Source organism: Lactuca saligna, chromosome 1 (assembly GCF_052625555.1).
Source record: "Lactuca saligna cultivar CGN05327 chromosome 1, ASM5262555v1, whole genome shotgun sequence".
Taxonomy (NCBI): Eukaryota; Viridiplantae; Streptophyta; class Magnoliopsida; order Asterales; family Asteraceae; genus Lactuca; species Lactuca saligna.
Window position 1 is genome coordinate 61,703,566 of NC_136417.1, and position 17,700 is coordinate 61,721,265.

The 17,700-nt window shown below is 36.0% G+C and overlaps 2 protein-coding genes across 5 annotated transcripts; both read right to left on the reverse strand.

Moving 5' to 3' along the window:
- Positions 1–7,879: 7,879 nt before the first annotated feature.
- On the reverse strand, positions 7,880–9,651 carry LOC145037558 (uncharacterized). Its single transcript, XM_078986246.1, has 5 exons — positions 9,249–9,651; positions 8,784–8,977; positions 8,348–8,690; positions 8,071–8,157; positions 7,880–7,993 (listed from the first exon to the last, which is right to left on the reverse strand). The coding sequence occupies exons 1-5, from the start codon at positions 9,342–9,344 to the stop codon at positions 7,958–7,960; spliced, it is 756 nt and encodes a 251-aa protein (XP_078842372.1). The 5' UTR covers positions 9,345–9,651; the 3' UTR covers positions 7,880–7,957.
- LNO1 (Nuclear pore complex protein) lies at positions 9,650–17,450 on the reverse strand. Of its 4 annotated transcripts, none has more exons than XM_078986238.1 (16): positions 17,228–17,450; positions 16,381–16,589; positions 15,989–16,157; positions 15,696–15,842; positions 15,434–15,558; positions 15,204–15,316; positions 14,954–15,090; positions 14,717–14,879; positions 13,538–14,615; positions 13,307–13,459; positions 13,173–13,230; positions 12,959–13,092; positions 12,739–12,863; positions 12,325–12,649; positions 10,216–12,247; positions 9,650–9,744 (listed from the first exon to the last, which is right to left on the reverse strand). In XM_078986238.1, exons 1-15 carry the CDS (start codon positions 17,448–17,450, stop codon positions 10,250–10,252), a joined length of 5,157 nt encoding a protein of 1,718 aa, XP_078842364.1. In that variant the 3' UTR covers positions 9,650–9,744; positions 10,216–10,249. The 4 variants fall into 4 exon arrangements, with proteins under 4 accessions (XP_078842364.1, XP_078842358.1, XP_078842352.1 ...); XM_078986232.1 differs by having other exon boundaries at positions 9,717–9,811; XM_078986226.1 differs by having other exon boundaries at positions 9,717–9,816.
- Between the last annotated feature and the right edge of the window lie 250 nt (positions 17,451–17,700).

The following is a 17,700-nucleotide window of genomic DNA, read 5'->3' on the forward strand; positions in this document are numbered from 1 at the left end:
GTATAGTGCATTTAGAGGGAAAAGGGACTAGAATTGGTTTTGACTAAAATAATTAAACAACTATCAAAGGACAATCCAAAGTTCGACGAGGATTGGTCGCTTGCGAGTAGTTGGAAGTATAGTATTGGAAATTATGGAAGTGTTTCCATATTGGATGGACGATATCGACATCATTACGAATAGATAAGATTCTATTAAGAATGAGTTGTCATATAGAAAATATGGAAGTGTGTCCATGTTGAGAAGTAAAATCTATGTCTAGATTAGAAACTTTATGCGAACGGATGTTCAAAGGAATGTACTTTGAGTGAGAGACATCATATCTAAGGAATTGTCTTGTAACAATCTCCGATAGAGGAATTTGTAATATCATTGGCAATAGTCTTTGAGACTTTGGTGCAGTGACATTACAAAAGGATCGTTGCATAAAGTGTTAGAATCTAGTATATTCTATAAGTAACAAGAATTTGATATTCTTACACTTAAGAAAATGGATTTGGTGTTGTAAAATGAGAATGATTGGAAATGTGTTCAATTTGTCTATTTCGCAAAAGTAAGAACCATAGGTAAACATTGTGTGCATGCTAGGAGCATGGGACAAGTGTTGGAATTCAAATGCGAAGTTGATTACCCGAAACGACAAATAATGAGTAATCGATATGGTGATAAATAAAACGTGTTTGTTTATACTCAAAGGTTTGAGGCCATATGGGATTAGTATTATTCTTGTGTTTCACCTTGCATGTTTTGACTTCCAGAATAATTGAGTTTATTAAGAATAATCGAATTATTCAAACGGGCCACAGTCGTTCATATGTTGGAAGTAGATATGAATGAAGACTGTCGTGAATTGGTGTGTGGATTGTCTAAAAGAGTATTAGACATAAGCAAATGTTTGCTGCAACGTTCATGAGTGCTTATGAATATGATTTGAGCATTGGATTAAACCCACGCTCACTTGGATCACTCCATGAATTGTATTACGAGTGATTGGTGAGACGATAACATCTTATATTCTTGAAACCGAGATGTGTGAGTTGTATCTTGCGAATCGGTTGCACATTGATAATATGTAAACGCACTAGTAACTTGGTGTTATAAAACATATTGTTGTGTGTGATTTGGTTAGTGAGTGCAAGCGAACATTGTATCAAAGTTTATCCGTTCCTTTTATCCAAAGTAGGATAAAAGCGATATCTTTGGGCCCCTCGATGGTTTAGTGATGACATACGTAAATGCTCGGCCGGGCTAGGGCTAATTTGATTTGTTCAATTAGTCTGTCGTCATAAATCGGAAATCGAGATATAGTACAAAGAGAATGATTAGAAATCATATCTCATACGATATCTAGAATGGAGGAATATATGATCCCTTATCTAAGGACACGCGTATCTGATATGATCAGAGTTGACAGCGGCTTTGGAAAGCTACGATTGCAGATCAGGATCTGAAGTCATACGCAGAATAGTTGTTAGACTTATCCAAGTGGGAGACTGTTGGATTAGTGTCTAAGTCCATAACTATTTTGGTATGTACTTGACCCGATGGTGCATGGTCCTTTTGGGTTGCCTTCACCAAAGCAACTTGATTGGAGAAATGAATAAAGAGAGAGAGGATAATATGATTTATTAATATGTTATAAGAATAATATATTAAAGGAGAAATCATATTTGTTTAATTAATATTGGTCAATAATTAATTAAGAATTAGTTTTGTGATCAAATGTAATTAATTAAACTAGAGGGGCTGAATTGTAATTATGTGATAGTTACAAAATAAGGTAAGGATTATCTTATATATATGGTGAACGAATTTGAGGTGTAAATCCCTTAGAAGTCGAGTATGATAAGGATTCAAGGATTATCTTATTGGTTGCTTAATGGATAATCAACTAGATAAGGATAATGACTGAAACCCTATCTCTACACCTATATAAACACCCCTAGGGCCATGGATTCGTGTATTCCTTCCCAAGAGGTCCTAGATACGAATTCTAACCTCTCACTTCTCTCTTTATACCTTCTCCATTTGCTTATGGTGTTTGTGAGCCATTAGAGGAGTGACACTTGTGACTCTATGCATTCCAAAGTCAATACAAGGAGGAATTGGGATTGTTATTACTACATAACAATCAAGGTATATTCTTAAACCTAATTACATGTTAATATGATTACTTGCATGCTAGAATTAGGGTTTATAGTCTTGGATTCAAAGCATGTACAATAGAGAAACCTAGATCCAAGCATTAGGGTTTGTATGAGCACATAGGATGTCTTATGACCAAAACCCAACAATGATAACATGAAAATGTTATGATTCGGGTGTATTTTCTGGGGGAAAATCCTAACGTGTGATAACATGAAGATGTTATAAACCTTATGTAATTTATGGGGTAAGATCCCAATTTTAGATAACATGAAAATGTTATAAACCTTAAGGATCTTAACGTATGTTCAAAGATAAGAGGGTTGGCAAGCCACTGCATCGTGAAATGATCCCCTTATTTGTATCCCATAGTTAGATATCGTGCGTTCAAGCGAGGTGTATAAACCTTACTTCGTGTAAAAAACGTAATTAGCTCTTTAAACCTTAGAGAATATTAAGCACCCTTAAGCGTAGGAGAGATGATCAATCTCTAGCTTGTGTATATGATAGTTTAAAGATCATACCGATGATATAATGGAATTGTCTAAGTGTTAAGATGCTGAGATCTTCGTGTGTCAAGATCTTTATGTTCAAGGATCTTCAACCCTGAGGATCCTTATATTTCAGGATCATTTCTTATGGAGATCATTAGTTGTACAATGTTCTGTATAAAAATGTTAGCTACGAGTGGGCGTTAGTCTAGCTAATGCCCCTCCGATGCTTAAGTTAGTAATTTATCCGAAGAGAAAATAAGTAATGATGAAAAGTTTAAGGTAAAGAACATGTGCAGCTTGGTTTAGTTGAAGGTCAATCGATCTTGTTTACATATAGTATGCTTTGAGATGTATAGCATTCCAGGATCTTGGTAAAATGTCTCCTTTGAGTGTTGCTAGCCAATATGCTCATTTTCCTGCTTTAGCATCTATGAGATATGATCCTTCCCACTTAGGAGCTAATTTCCATATACTATGATCCTTGGTGTTTGGAATGTTTTCCTTTATACCAAGTCTCATATTTGGAATCTTCTGACTTTTATGTTCTTGTTGTAAGCCTTGGTGATCCTTTTTTGATGAGCAGCAATCTGTATCTTTGCAAGATCTTTGAGTTCATTCACTAATAGCCAAAACAACCGCGACCAGATCTCACGACCCGCATTACGATCCATAACCCACCGTACCTCGGTTTACATCCTAACAAGTTAATCTATTAAGCTCTTAAGCAATAACATCCATAGCTCAAACTTCATATATGGCTCTTAAAAGGGGCTTAATGGATAAAGTTCCTGACTTTATCTATTTCCCAACCAAAAATGAGACCGTAATTCAAACCCTAACTCCTCTGGATGCTTATAAGGACAATAACTTGTGCATGGCTCCAAGGGAACCAAAGCACACACCTTTTTCCATCAAAACAATTCTATAACTGAACACAATCCAATCTTAAGGTTTTGGAGTTGCTTACAACTCCAAGAACATTCTTCTAAAGGACCAAAAGAGACCTCTAAGTGTGAAATGAGAACCAATAAGCAATAAAGGTGGTAATTGTATACCTTCATAAGGTCCAGAGTGTTAGTAGGGTAGGATCTTGGTGGAAACAAGCTTTACAAACATCAAGCACCACCTTCTTCTCAAGGCTAAGGTTTATCTTCTAGGGATGGAGGCGGAGAGAATCTGCAAACCGTAGAAGTCGGCGCGCTTATATAGGGCATAAAGTCCGAGATTTGGCGTTTATGCCCGGCCGTCACCACGTCGCGGTCCAATTCCTGACTGTGATGCTACTTAAATGATATGGTTGGGCGGCAATAGGTCTCCACCACCACACCGCGACCAAGAAAAACTCAAACCACCCCCCCCCCCCCCAAACTTAATGTATAAAATCTTACTTGAAACTCGGATGTTACATTATAACTAGAAAATAAACATAAATGATGTCATTTTATAGTAGAAAGTGATGTCTGAAATGGTCCAATTCAAGGGCATACCAAAAAATATTTATTCTTTTCATAACTAGAATAATAACATATATGATGTAATCTTGGAGTAGAAATGTTGAAAAATGCATTTCAAGCACCGAGTCAAAGAATCTTTCCTAAATATAGAAGTGACATTACACAAAATGAAAAATTATAACTAAAACAGAAGTACATTACAATATATATGGATAAAATGGTGTTATATCGTTGAAATATTGGTTATACTAAACATTATTCGGACAAGAACTATATTACAAGGAGTAGCTTCTTCCCCTTACAATCAAAGTCTCATCATCAATAAATATTCTAACAAAATAAAATATGCTCATTTGTTGACCCTAAATGTCACTTCCACATGTTTGGTTGATAGGAAAGACTAATTAAATGTAAAATACATTGTAGAGCATTCACCTCACATTTCATCGCCAAACACCATTCAAATTGTCATCAACAAAACGAGATTGAATTGTATATTTTGTCAATTTCCAAAGCATACATTCTTTGAAATCAAACGAGTAAAGGAACTTCGCCAACCCAAATGTCCTCACAATGAAAGAACCATTGTCCACTTATTTTGTGAAGCATAAAACTAAGATCAATGCCTTTATATCAAACTTGATTAGAAGAACCGATTTTAAGTATTGTTAAAAAAAATGAAGGATTAAAAAGGGTGGTGGTCTTCATGGAAGTCAAAATGATCGATCTAGAAAAAATTATGAATTAAAGAAAACTAGTTATTATATTTTGGTCACCATTTTTATGTTTAGAATCAAAATATTTGACTAAAACTACTCAATTCTGTTAATTTTTTCTATTGTTACCATTTTAACGAGATATAGAATGTCAAGTGACCGATGTGGAAATAAGGTTTAGTGGAATATTTTAATCGATATTGTTAGACTGAAAAAACAACCAATTCAGCTTTTACTTTTTTCTATTGTTACCATTTTAACGAGCTATAGAATGTCAAAGTGACCGATGTGCTCCTTTCCTATTTTGGACAATGATCGAGACGTGTATTTAGGACATTGCTTGGATTATTATTATACCCGAGAATGACTAAGTCAAACCTTAATCAGTCCTACCCTTAGGTGATTAAGTTTTTAATGGGTTAAATGTTCTTACTTAACCCTAATCGTCATTTCATGTGAAATAGTCACTGTTGCAAGTGACTATGACCTGTGATCGGAGATTTACTCAAGTATCTTCCTGTAGGTGACTGGAAGTGAGTCGAAGCTGGTAGAGTTATTTATTGCTATAGTGGTTACCTACACGCATATCGAGGTGAGTTTTGCCTCACTGTACTCGTGGGACGAACGCACCAATGTCGACCCACTAGTTTTGGTTACATGTTAATAGATGGATGCCTTAGAAATTGTATGTAGCCATGTAGGATAGACTGATGGCTCTTGATCTAAGCTCTCTTACATGTTCCTTGTTTAGTTGTGGTTCTAGAGTAGGATCACCTGTCCGGGTAACTATCCCACCTCTAAGTATATACGGCCATGCATTCCTTGGATTGTTGATATTTAGTATGTTGTTATGCTGTAATAATTTGTTAGATTTGTGTTCTGGTATCTAGTATGATGTTATGTTGTAGTGATGTGTTAGATCTGTCTCCCAGTATTAAGTATGTTGCTTTGTTGTAATAATCTGTAGAACTGTATGTTATTTGTGCTTGTTGGTTGTCATCTATGGAGTGCCCTTAGGGTATGTGGTCATGTAGGATAGCATGAGAACTCTTGGTCTAGACTCTCTTGTTTGTTCCTTGTTTGGTTGTAGCTCTAGAGTAGGATCATCTATTCGGGTGGCTATCTCACCTCTGGTTACCTACGGTTACACATTCTATGGAGGTTAGCTGGTAGCAGGATTGTATGTTATGAGAGGACTAGTAGACAGTAGTGAGTTGTATGATTGATGTTGCATGTATTATGTGCCTACTTGATCATTGATTGTTCACATGTCGACATGTTGTGTTTGGTTTAGGTTGAGGCGGTCTTACTTTGTGTTGTAGGACAAGATACACGGTATAGGCCAGCTATAAGTCGTAGGCACAGAGGCTCGGAAAGAGCAATAGGGTTGAGGCGGTAGGCCAACAAACATTGGGTATTCCAGCCCGATGACTGATTGGACACGTAGTATATTGGCATTCCAACATAGGGTATTCCCTCCTGAGGATGACTGGACTCGGAGGTTGACTGGGCCTGGGGTATTCCACTCCGATGGTTGATTGGACCTGATATATTTGATTGTATATATTATCTGGTTGTGTGGTGGTATTTTGGGAGAAACTCACTAAACTTTATGATTATCCAGTTGTTTATTGTTTTAGGTATCATCGGTGTCTATAGGAATGCGAAGATCGGATTGTACATACTTATCAACAACATTGATGATTTCGCATTCATTATAATACTCTAATTTTAATAAATTGTAACTCAGAATAAATGACTTTCTTAAAATTGGTTTTATAATTAAGGAATTTTACTTAAATAAAAATGAAAATTTTGACCGTGAAATTGGAATGTCATACCAAATGTCCTTACAAGGAAAGAAATTGTACACTTATTTTGTGAAGTATATAACTAAGATCAATGCCTTTATGTCAAACTTGAGTAGAAGAACCGGTCTCAAGTATTGTTTAAAAAAATTAAGGATTAAAAAGGATGGTGGTCTTCGTGGATCGACCTAGAAAAAATTGTGAATAAAAGCAAATTAGTTACTATATTTTCCTTCAGAATCAAAATATTTGACAAAAACTAACTCAATTTTGTTATTTTTTCTATTGTTACCATTTTAACGAGCTATAGAATATCAAAGTGAGCGATGTGGAAATAAGGCTTAGTGGAATATTTTAATCGATATTGGCTAAACTAAAAAACAACCAATTTAGTTTTTGCTTTTTATATTACCATAAACATTATTATTTAGATGTATGTAGATATATGAATAATATAAAAATCTTTAAATAACTATGTGTTTACGACTTATATATTAAATAAGCATATTTTAAACTATGTTACGCAGAGGATAAATTAATGATTTAGTCTTTTATTAATTAAATTAAAAACAAGTGTCGACATTATTAGTGTCTTGACATGTTATTTGGGTTTTGTTTAAACCTTATAAATAATTCAGCATACCAATTATTTTTATTATATTCATTTCAATTTCTTCAAATAATACATGGTAAACTTATATCATTTCAGTTTCATCGAATAATACATGTTAAACAAATATTTAAACATATATTATTATTTCTTCCACTTTTCCCTCAATTAAATGTATCAAATAACACATTTTAAGAAATGTAGAAATATATTAAAGAAAAATATTATTTTTAAGGTATTAGAAGTAGACCAAGACCTTTTACCATGGTGAATATCAAATCAAAGACCAAAAGAGATCAAAAGTCCTTCATAAGGAAAAAAAAATCCGTAACTACTGTAATGTTAACGTTTCAATATTATTATTTTTATGAATTAAATATATCAAATAACATATTTTAAAATCCATTTTTTCCTTAAATAGCATATTTTTTATACAACATATTGTTGTAGTTTTGTGTACGTCCATTTTATGATCATTGGACATTGATCAGTGCAAAGGTACAATCCAACATGCATGAAGTACAACCCTCATGCATACCATATTTGCTCAAATGTAATTCAACTAAATGAATAGATTAAAGATGCAACTGTACATTAGAGTATGTTACCTCAAATCATTCAATATAAGAATAATAATAATAATAAAGCTGCATTCTGTAAAAATAAATTAAAAAAGAATATATTGAAATAGGAATCATATGATATATTGTGAAATAATCTTTTTTCTACTTCAAAGACTCCCAAGCCTGTTTACTATGCTCCTTTCCTACATATACAAAAACAAACCTACCAACATTATATTCATATAATCATAGAATTATAAAAACAGGAATTTAAACTTACATTTGAACCCCGAAAAGATTTTCCTAAAGGCGGCTTCAACAGAGAATCAGACAGCGACGCATCCATGCCCATGCGACGGTTTTGACCCTACAAAATTACATCAATTTTCACATGCAACCGTCCCAAATATAATCCTGATACATGTGTATCATGTATCAGGCACTATTAGGCACAGTGCCTAATAGTGCGTGTGCCTGATAGTGCGTCTATCACTATCAGGCACAGTGCCTGATATAGATTCTATATCAGGCACGATGTGTATGATAAAGATATTTACCGGTTGTAAAGATTCTTCATCATGGTTATCTGGGAAAAGAGAGGTGTAGTATGATGGATCATAGATGGAAGCTCCTCCTCCTCCTCCTCCTCCAACTGAATCAAGAGAACCAGACGTGCGTCTAACTACATGAGGAGGTGTTGCAGGATTCATGAAACTGTTCCTCGAATCCATATCTCCATCTCGAGGAACTATACTATCTACAAGTGAAGGCCCCAATCTATACATCTGAATCCATAACAATGAGGATGATGATCTTACTGTGAACCCAATTATTTGCATTAACAGAGTCAATCTCACTGAAAATATCGCAAATTCTCCATAAATCTCTGAAGAAATGTTCCTGAATACGTCCCAAACTGGACTGTTTTAGATGAAACTGAAGAGAGAAAAAAAAATTGAATACATAGGAAGAATTATAAGAGAGAAAGCTAACCAGATTTCTTGACTGAAGAAGATGAACCACAGAATGTCTAGCAAAATTGCGGAAAATAATAGAGCTGCATAAGTTCGACCAAGACTCTGGCTGCTACTCTCGATTGCAACCAATGCGAATAACCCAATTCCGAGATTTACAAGCGTAATTCCATTATATAATGCCCCCAATGATCCAATCAAAGCACAAGCAATCTTCGAACATATGATAAAACTTCAATCGATTAATACAAAATCAAAAGTACATCGCGATATAAACGAACAGTTTTTGAATCGGTGTTATTTATTTATATTAAAATTAATGAAAAACACGAATTCAGATGAAAACTCTAGGTCATGATTCATAAATTCAGTTCTACGTTTCGGAATCATTTGTAGACGGATCAAAACTAGTGTAAAATCACAATGTGTACGACTAACATGAATTCATTGACATGGGAATACAAAATGGGGAGAGAGAAATTACTTGAATGTAAATTAGAATCACGGCGAACGACTGAATCTTGTCGTAATCACGAAGCCAGGTTTGTATCTGAGTGTTCAATTCAGGACAAAGCATCATAAAGCAAACACAATCTCTCCCTCCTCCAATCCCCTTAAACAACTGATAAATTTGAACTCGTCCCACCACAATCAATCAATCAAATTGCGAAGAACATCGGTTATACGATCAATTGGGCTACATTGAAAGAAACGGAATCTTAAATCAATGTCTGAGATAAAGATATGATTGTTTCTTGTGGGGTTTCTCTTCTCCGAACACTGTTTTGTGTGAGTATGCGTTATATGTGTGTTGATCGTGGAAAATGAGGAATTGGGGAGAAGATTTTTGAGGGGAAAGATGAAAAAGGAAAGCGTTCAACACTGGCATGAACCCGCTACTTCAATTTCTTTATGCTTTTTGGGTTATTGGAAAGTTACATTTACAATCCCTCTCGTATAAAATAGTGACTCCTAACCCCCTACAGTTTTGTATGAAAGTCATTTAGGCAACCTTTGGTACATGTGATTGAATTGAATGGAACTAACCTGAACTGAACCAGACAGAAATGAATAAGAATGAACAACTTTTATGTATAATATTTGGTAGGACTAGAACAATACATAACAAGATACTAAAATTACCAAATTATCCTTCTCAACCATGAATTTGTTTTTCACAGAATAAAATAATACACTAAAAATAAATAACTTTTATTGGAATAGCATTCAATGGTACCGAATAAGTTCCCATTAATATTCATATATCACGCAATAAATCGTACTTAATAACGAAAATTTAAAAAAAAAAAAGCATTTTCTCTAACCATAACCAAAAAACCATTGAACTCGTTATCACGTGAAAAGAAACACATTTGTTTAATTAAAGAAACAAAAAAAATGTTTATATTGGTTTTCTTTAATAGATAAACAAACATATAGGAATATACTACCTTCAACATTAGATTCGAAACTATATATGATTATCTATCTTCTCATCTGTGTAAAGAGCTCAGATGGAGGTCTTGGTGTTGTTCCCCCACTACTACCAAATGTAGAGAACCCACTTCCACCTTGGCTCCCAAAAGCACCAAATCCACCACCACTACCCGCTGCAGCACCACCAAATCCACCACCACCCGCAGCACCACCAAACCCACCACCACCTGCAGCAACACCAAACCCACCACCACCCGCAGCACCACCAAATCCACCACTGCCTGCTGCGGGACCACCAAATCCACCACCACCACCAGTAGCCGCAGCAGCAAATCCACCACCGCTAGTAGCTGCCGCCGCAAACCCACCACCACTGGTGGCTAAACCACTAAAACCTCCACCACCGGAAGCCAGATTGGCAAACCCACCGCCAGACGAAGCGGCGGCAAAACCACCAGCAGTTTGACTGGCACCGAAACCGGAACCCCCAAAAGAACTTGGAGCACCAAACTGTCTCGACTGACCAAACGAACCAAGAACCGACCCTAACACCTGTTGACCCGACCCAATCTGAGGCGGCTGCCCAAACCCCTGTCCACCACCAAATCCGCCGGAAAACGCATTGAAATTTGGCTGTTGAGACGGATGTGAAGGTTGCATGGGTGGTGAAGATTCAATGTTGAAGGATGCAGGTCTAAACAGACCACCAGTAGGTTGAGAAGGAGCAAATGAAGGAACCGGTTGAGATGGAGTAGCTACCGGGTTACCAAATGGTGCACCGAATGGGTTCGGTTTGGGTGCACCCGGGTTCGGGTTTGGGGATGACCCGAGCCCAAACCCACTGAAATTTCCCAATGTGGGAGCTGTTTCAGGTACAGGAGCTTCTTCCTCCATCTCATCTTCCTGTGAAACTGCAACATCTTGTATCACTAATGATGCTTGTACTTGTTCTGGTTTTGGATTTGATGCTAATGAAGGAGAGGGACTACTTGTGGCAACTGAGGAAACCACGGGGGTGGGAGGTGAAACTTGAGTTGAAGAACTCTCATTTGGTTTTATATCGAACTTGGGTAATGAAAGTAGACTAGGTATTGGAGTTGGAGTTTCAGTTGTATCTGGTTTTGATTTGGAAGTGTTCAAATCTATGTTGGCTGAAGGTTTAATGGAGGATGAAAACGAAAGAAAAGAAGGTGAAGGTGAAGGTGAAGGTGAAGATGAAGGTGCAGAGAGTGGGGTGGTGGTCTGAGTAGCACCTGATTGGATCCCAAAACTGGTTGATGGTTTACTAAATGAAATGGGAGGCGTTGAGGATGAAGGTGTTGAAGTAACAGGAACAGATAATGATGCAACAGAAGAAGACACAGCTTCACTAAGCTGTTTCTCTTTCGTAGATGACGATGATTCCAAAGAGAAACTTTTTCCTGAAAAGGCAGTAGATGATGACGTGGCAGAAAATGGTGATTCTTGACTCTTTTTTGACCAAATTGAAGAAGAGCTTTCTGCCACTTTTGGCTTCTGGTTCGTGTCTCCAACTAAAAACTTTGGTTTTTCGGTTTCTTTATTGCTTGATTCTGAGAAGTCAAGAGGCTTCTTCTGGAATATATTTGTTGCAGGTGACTTTGAAGGTTCCAAGAAACTTGGAGGCTGTTGAGTAATTTTTGGGTCATCTGATTTTAAGTTGAAGGTGAAACGGCTTTTTGACTTTTCAACCTCTTGACTTACAACAGGCGTTGACTGTGAATGTGAAACAGAGCCTAAAGAAAGCACAGAAGCTGCTACCACGGGAGTTTTTGTTGAATCTAAACTGTTATTGTTACTGTTACTGTTATTACCCCAAACTGAGGAGGAATTCAATTGTCTTTCAGAATGTCGCATTATTTGTGTTTCTGATGGCATATTATGAGAAACCGTGGGACCCACAGACAACCGATCGAGTTTTCTAGTGCCAGGTGGCAAAGATGATCTGGCGGGAGGTGTACTTGTTCGCTCCTCTTGCAAAAGCATCCTTTTTACAGTTGTTCTCGGGGGTTCAATGCTTGCCCAGCTCTGAAATGAAAGTTTTCAAGGTTAAAAATGTCATTTTTTTATGTAACAGAAAGAAGAAAGGTAATTTACGGTTTTACCCTATCGAGAGAATCTCTGCGTCTTCTTGCGGTTTCTGGTTCAGAAGTCTTCACAGCACTTTGTTGACTTTTCTTTGTAGATGAATTTGAAGAAATTACAAGTTGACTTTTTGGTGGGACCGACCTAGATTTTTCTTGACTTGGGGAATTGTCGTAGGAGATTCCGATTGTGTCAAATAACTCCTTTTTCACGTTTTGTTTTTTTGTGGGTCCCGTTTCGATACTAAGCACAGCCATTTGTTTTGAAAGACATTCAGAGAGTTTCTCTGCAGCTGCCAACTGGGCATTCATGGTGTTGTGTAAACTGTGTAAAGACTGAACATGCCTGTAAACCAAAAGATTCTTTCATTAATATTTAATCCTAAATAGATAAAAAGTATTATTATTATTAATTAAATAATAAATAATAATCACCTTGGTGGGCCATGTCTCGTATGGAAAGATCTTCGATTTGTTTCTAGGTCACCTTTATCACCAAATCTTTGGAGTTCAAGGGTGTTTAAATGTCTTTCAAGTTCTATTACCTGATTTGTTAAATTCTGGCAGAAAGGAAACGTTTTTATTTTAATAAAATATAACACAAAAAAATAAAAAATAAAAAGTGTTGGTAAGAAAAGAACTAAATGGTAAATACCTGATTTATCTGTAAAATATGTCTACGCTTCATTTCCAATTCAGAATTCAGCTTCTGGCGATTCCAAATATCTAAATATTGACTATCAGTTGCTTGTTTCACTATTGCCTCCATATATATTTTCCTTGCCAAAACTATAAATTAAAAGCAATTAAAATATAGTGGTAAATAACTAAATATAGAAATTATTTGGTATAAATATGATGTTTGTTACCTTGAACAGTCTTGTCAAGGATAAGTTGAACCTCTTCAATCCCATGATCCATTGTGTCCTATTATTATAAGTAAGGTCAGTATGGTAAATATTTTAAACTACAGATGTGAAGGTGAAGGAAGGAAGGAACTCACTGTCCATTTTCTGCATCTTTCTGAAAGTACCAAAATACCCTCTTCCAGAGCTGTAACAGATGGTTTATGGGCAGAAACAGACGCATCATAAAAACCACCTGGTCCTTGAATAGAATCCAACAGAGTATCTAGTTCTTTTGCCATCTCTTCAACCTGAATACAATACAAAACAGAATAAACTCCAGACTGATTTCTTTTTTTTTAAATGAAAAGATTATTACATTTACTTACACTGCGTTGTTCTGATAGATTTGGGTCAGAATTTAACATCCTTGACTGAGTTTGACTTCTGTAATTTCCTTTGTCAGATGATCTCAAATCCAAAGATTTTCCTAGATTCGGTGGTGTAGTAGACATTACAGGCAATGTGTTGATGACATTAACCCCAGATGTGATTGATGTAGTTGTAGATGAAGCGGAGGGCAATTTGGGAAATGAAAGTTTCAAAGGTGTGGTTCCTGTTCCTGTATTTGAAAAAGGAGACTTCACCTCAAAAGTTCTAGAAGGAAACATGCCTCCACTAGAAGATGTTCCTGATGAAACAGGCAGATTAGTTGATCCTATTTTGCCTGATGATTCTGCACTCCTTTGGATACCAGAAAAAGACGAAAAAGAAGAAGAAGAAGAAGAAGAAGAAGAAGAAGATGGCATCCCAAAAGCATTTAGAGAAAAGTTTGATGATCCAGATGAAGTATTCAAACCAAATGATGCCTTATTCACACTAGCATGAGCTGAAGAAGAAGAAGAAGAAGATTGAACTCCAAAAACATTTGAAGAAAAGTGTGATTCAGATGAAGTATTCAAACCAAATGATGCCTTAGAAGATTGCACCCCAAAAACATTTGAAGAACTAGAGAAGCTTCCAGATGAATCATGCAAGCCAAATGAAGAAGCTTTATTGAAAGATGATTCTAAACCTCCAAATACTGTTTTGTTTGATTTATCATTTTTTGAAACAGAATCAGCAACTTTTTCATTTTCAATCTTCTTCAAATCTTTAACAGGCTCAGATGCTTTAAACAGTGGTTGCCCTTGATCTTTGCTACTACTAAGAACTTGTTGTTGTGTAGCACCTTTATCTAGCTGTAAAACTGATGTAGAGTTGGTTTTTTCATCTTTTCTTATTGTATGAGCTTCACTGTGTGCTTTCTCATTTTGTTCATCCACTTTTACTTTTTGAGGAGTTTGATCCTCAATTTGTTTATTAATATTCATCACCTGATTTTGAGAACTGATTGGAGAAGACTCAACTTCCTCATCAGAGACAGAAGAAGTTGCATCTTCTGACAAAAGGGAAGGGCCTGTGGCACTACATAAGAAGTTGTAAGTCAACCAAAGCTTACTTCTTTGAAAGAAGACAAATATAATAACATTTTAAATATCATTTGTAGTTTAGAAAATGAGAAATACCTGGCAAAATGGAACATAAAAACCTTTGCATCAATGGTAAGGCATAGAAGAATGCAACATGGTGAAACTTCTGTATCTTGTTCCCCAAGTGTGAGTCTAAGTTTCTCATCCTTGTAAACTTTGTCAACAGCTAGCCCCAATATCAGATTATCATCACTGTTTTCTGATGTAGGAAGCAACTTTTATTAGAATTATTGAAATAAATTAATCAAGATTATTAGCAGATATCATTGTTACCTTGAAGATTAATTGTTGGAACCCATGCATCATTTGTGATTTCTATCATTTCAGCTTCATTATTCTTATCTGAAGACCAACCAAATAGCACAATGTGTTGATCTGTGTTCTTCCTATTAGCAACAAATGCAATCTCACTGCATATGATTCAAAAAGAGCATGGAATTAGCAAGAAACAGCAGAGATTTCCAAAACAGTTATGATGCTAAGCAAAATGTATATTAGGTAAAGATAAAAAAAAAAAACAAACCATTCATCCACATAGCTCACAAACATATGGGGTCCACTTCCAGATGGAATGTCATCCTCATTTATAGCAAGAAAAGCATCACTAAAAGTCAAAGCCACTGGATTGGAAGAGGGCTGCATGAAAACAAACAAAATCCACATGTAAACTATATGAATCTGAACCAAAAACATAAACCTTTAATACAAAATTATGTTAATAAAGAGCTTAAGGATACTAATGTGTTTACTTACTTTTGTGATTTTTCCATCTTTGACACTGATGAGTTGAAGTAGATAATTCTCCTCCTTCCCATCAGCATTCAGACGATAACATCCTAAGATAATACAATCTGGGCGGGCCCACCTGAGAGAATCCACTGTAAGGAAAGCATAAAAGACACTTCAGGTTCCTTCTTGACTTGTAAACACATAAGAATGAAAAGGTATATGGAAGTAGAATACATGCATATAAGTTCACTAAATTAAAGTAATCAAGATTTGGATAGTAATATACCTTTTACAACAGAATCTGGAGCGGAATCATCAACTAATGAATCAAATAGTAACTTAATTTGTAACTTTTCTTCAAATTTTGATGATAAAATGCTTAAATAATCATATTTTGCCACAGCAAGAAACTTTCCATCCATGCTCCAGTCAACTAGACAACAAAACACAGTGATAAACAAAGTGGTATTTAAGTTTTCTTAAAGTATCTACTCAGAACTTAAACCTTTTACAGACAAAAAAAGGACAAGGATCAATCAACCCAAGAAAACTTTAAATAGTTGAGAATATAAAATTTACCAGCATCAACATTGTCCATAAGATTATTAAGATCATCTTGGCCAGCTGCATGGTATAAATTTCCATCATTTGTAAGAACAACATACTGTTGCTTCAAGCGTGGACTCCACTGCATGTCTTTGATGCTACTTGAGCCATTGATTGACTTGGAAAAGGAAGGTTCTTGATCCTAAAAGATGAGAGAAACAATCATATCCACAGTGGCATTGCATTAACTCTTGAACAAAATATCTTTTGATTCTCAAGAAAGAATAAAAAAGAAATTGAACTTCCAGAAGTTAGCCCATCAACATAAACCATTTTGAAACCGATGCTTAAGCCAATCATTGTATGGAAACACCAGATTTGAGGGTTATACAGATAACAAATGAAATAACAAAAGTATCACGAACCTTATTAAGAAGACCCTCAACTGAGAAAAAATAAAGGTTGGAACCAACAGAGGCTGCAAGCATGGAAGAATCTGCAGATAATGCCAATATGGAAATCTTTCCAACAGAAACATCCACAACACTTAGCTCCTGTATACAAGGACCAGTGCCTCCATTTTTCAACTCTTCTGCTGAATCCATAACATCTTTGGTCCTTGCAACACAAAACCCTAGCAGCAACAAAGTGAAGTAATATTATGGAAACCATCAACCGTTTATCATATATGTTCCCTATCAGTTACAATACATAAAAAAAGAACTTTGATTTCCGAGTTCCAACTTCCAAGTTCTAACCTTGTAATTTTCTACAATATGCATATGTGTATAGGAACAAAAGAATGCCACTAATTTTCAATAGGCAGTTTGTGTTATTAAACTATTAGCAGTTATCAAGTTTTGGAGAAGTTTCAGAATCAGATCATTTTGAAGTAACAAATAGCAAGTAACTCAATGTTTCGTCTTTCTCCACCAACTCTCATTACACACTAGAAACCGACACAAGGAGATATGTGAAAACGACATATTTGGTAGAAATTTTGGTAAACAGCAGCTCGACTACACCTCATAACACATAACTCTACCAGCAACCAATCCAAGTCACGTTAAAGTAAATACAGACACTGTGACAAACTCTATCCCGAAACATTAACAATTCTCAAGGAGAAGTGAAAATGACTTGGAAAAGAAAAAATCAGTATTGTAGCAGCTTCGATACAAAAGTAAGAGTACTAACTCGATACCTGCGACATTCAGCCCTAGCTAACCTTCAAATGATATAAATAAACTCCAAACGAGAAAGAGCTCTTACCGGAGGAATGAGCAACAAAAATCACTCCAAAACGTTCTGAGACTGCCATGGGACGAGACGGAAGGTTGTCCATATCGAATTTGAAATCTGCATCGGATTTGATGGGAACAGATTCGCCGATTTTGCTGAAACGATAGTTTTTTGTGCCAATTTGGTCTCCTTCGATTTCTTCCTCAACTTTGATGACATTTTTACTAGTATCAGCAGTTTCTGTTTCCGCCATTGAAGCTATACCAGGTGGCTTGAAGGATCAAGGATTCGAAACCTATGGCGAATTTGCGAACGTAAGGGGTTTTGGGCGGGAAGTTATATGGCCAAAACCTAGATGTCTGCGTCTGGGCCGGCTTTACTTTGAAATTAAGCAAGGCCCCAATTCTAAGGGGGCCCAACTTAACCCAAATTTCGATTAGGGATTACTCACGCCACAAATTGAATCAACGATAGCCAAGCGGCCTCAACCTGCTACTGTTCTT

Excerpts from the sequence above, each read along its gene's own strand:
- LNO1 (XM_078986238.1), bottom strand. The coding sequence starts at position 17,450 with ATGGCGGAAACAGAAACTGCTGATACTAGTAAAAATGTCATCAAAGTT. Across the intron at positions 15,559-15,695 it reads TCCAGATTCTGTTGTAAAAG|TGGATTCTCTCAGGTGGGCC; the intron begins GTATATTACTAT and ends CTTTCCTTACAG. Across the intron at positions 14,880-14,953 it reads TCCAACAATTAATCTTCAAG|AAAACAGTGATGATAATCTG; the intron begins GTAACAATGATA and ends TTCCTACATCAG.
- LOC145037558 (XM_078986246.1), bottom strand. The coding sequence starts at position 9,344 with ATGATGCTTTGTCCTGAATTGAACACTCAGATACAAACCTGGCTTCGT. Across the intron at positions 8,691-8,783 it reads TTCTTCAGTCAAGAAATCTG|GAACATTTCTTCAGAGATTT; the intron begins GTTAGCTTTCTC and ends GGACGTATTCAG. Across the intron at positions 8,158-8,347 it reads ATGAAGAATCTTTACAACCG|GGTCAAAACCGTCGCATGGG; the intron begins GTAAATATCTTT and ends GTAATTTTGTAG.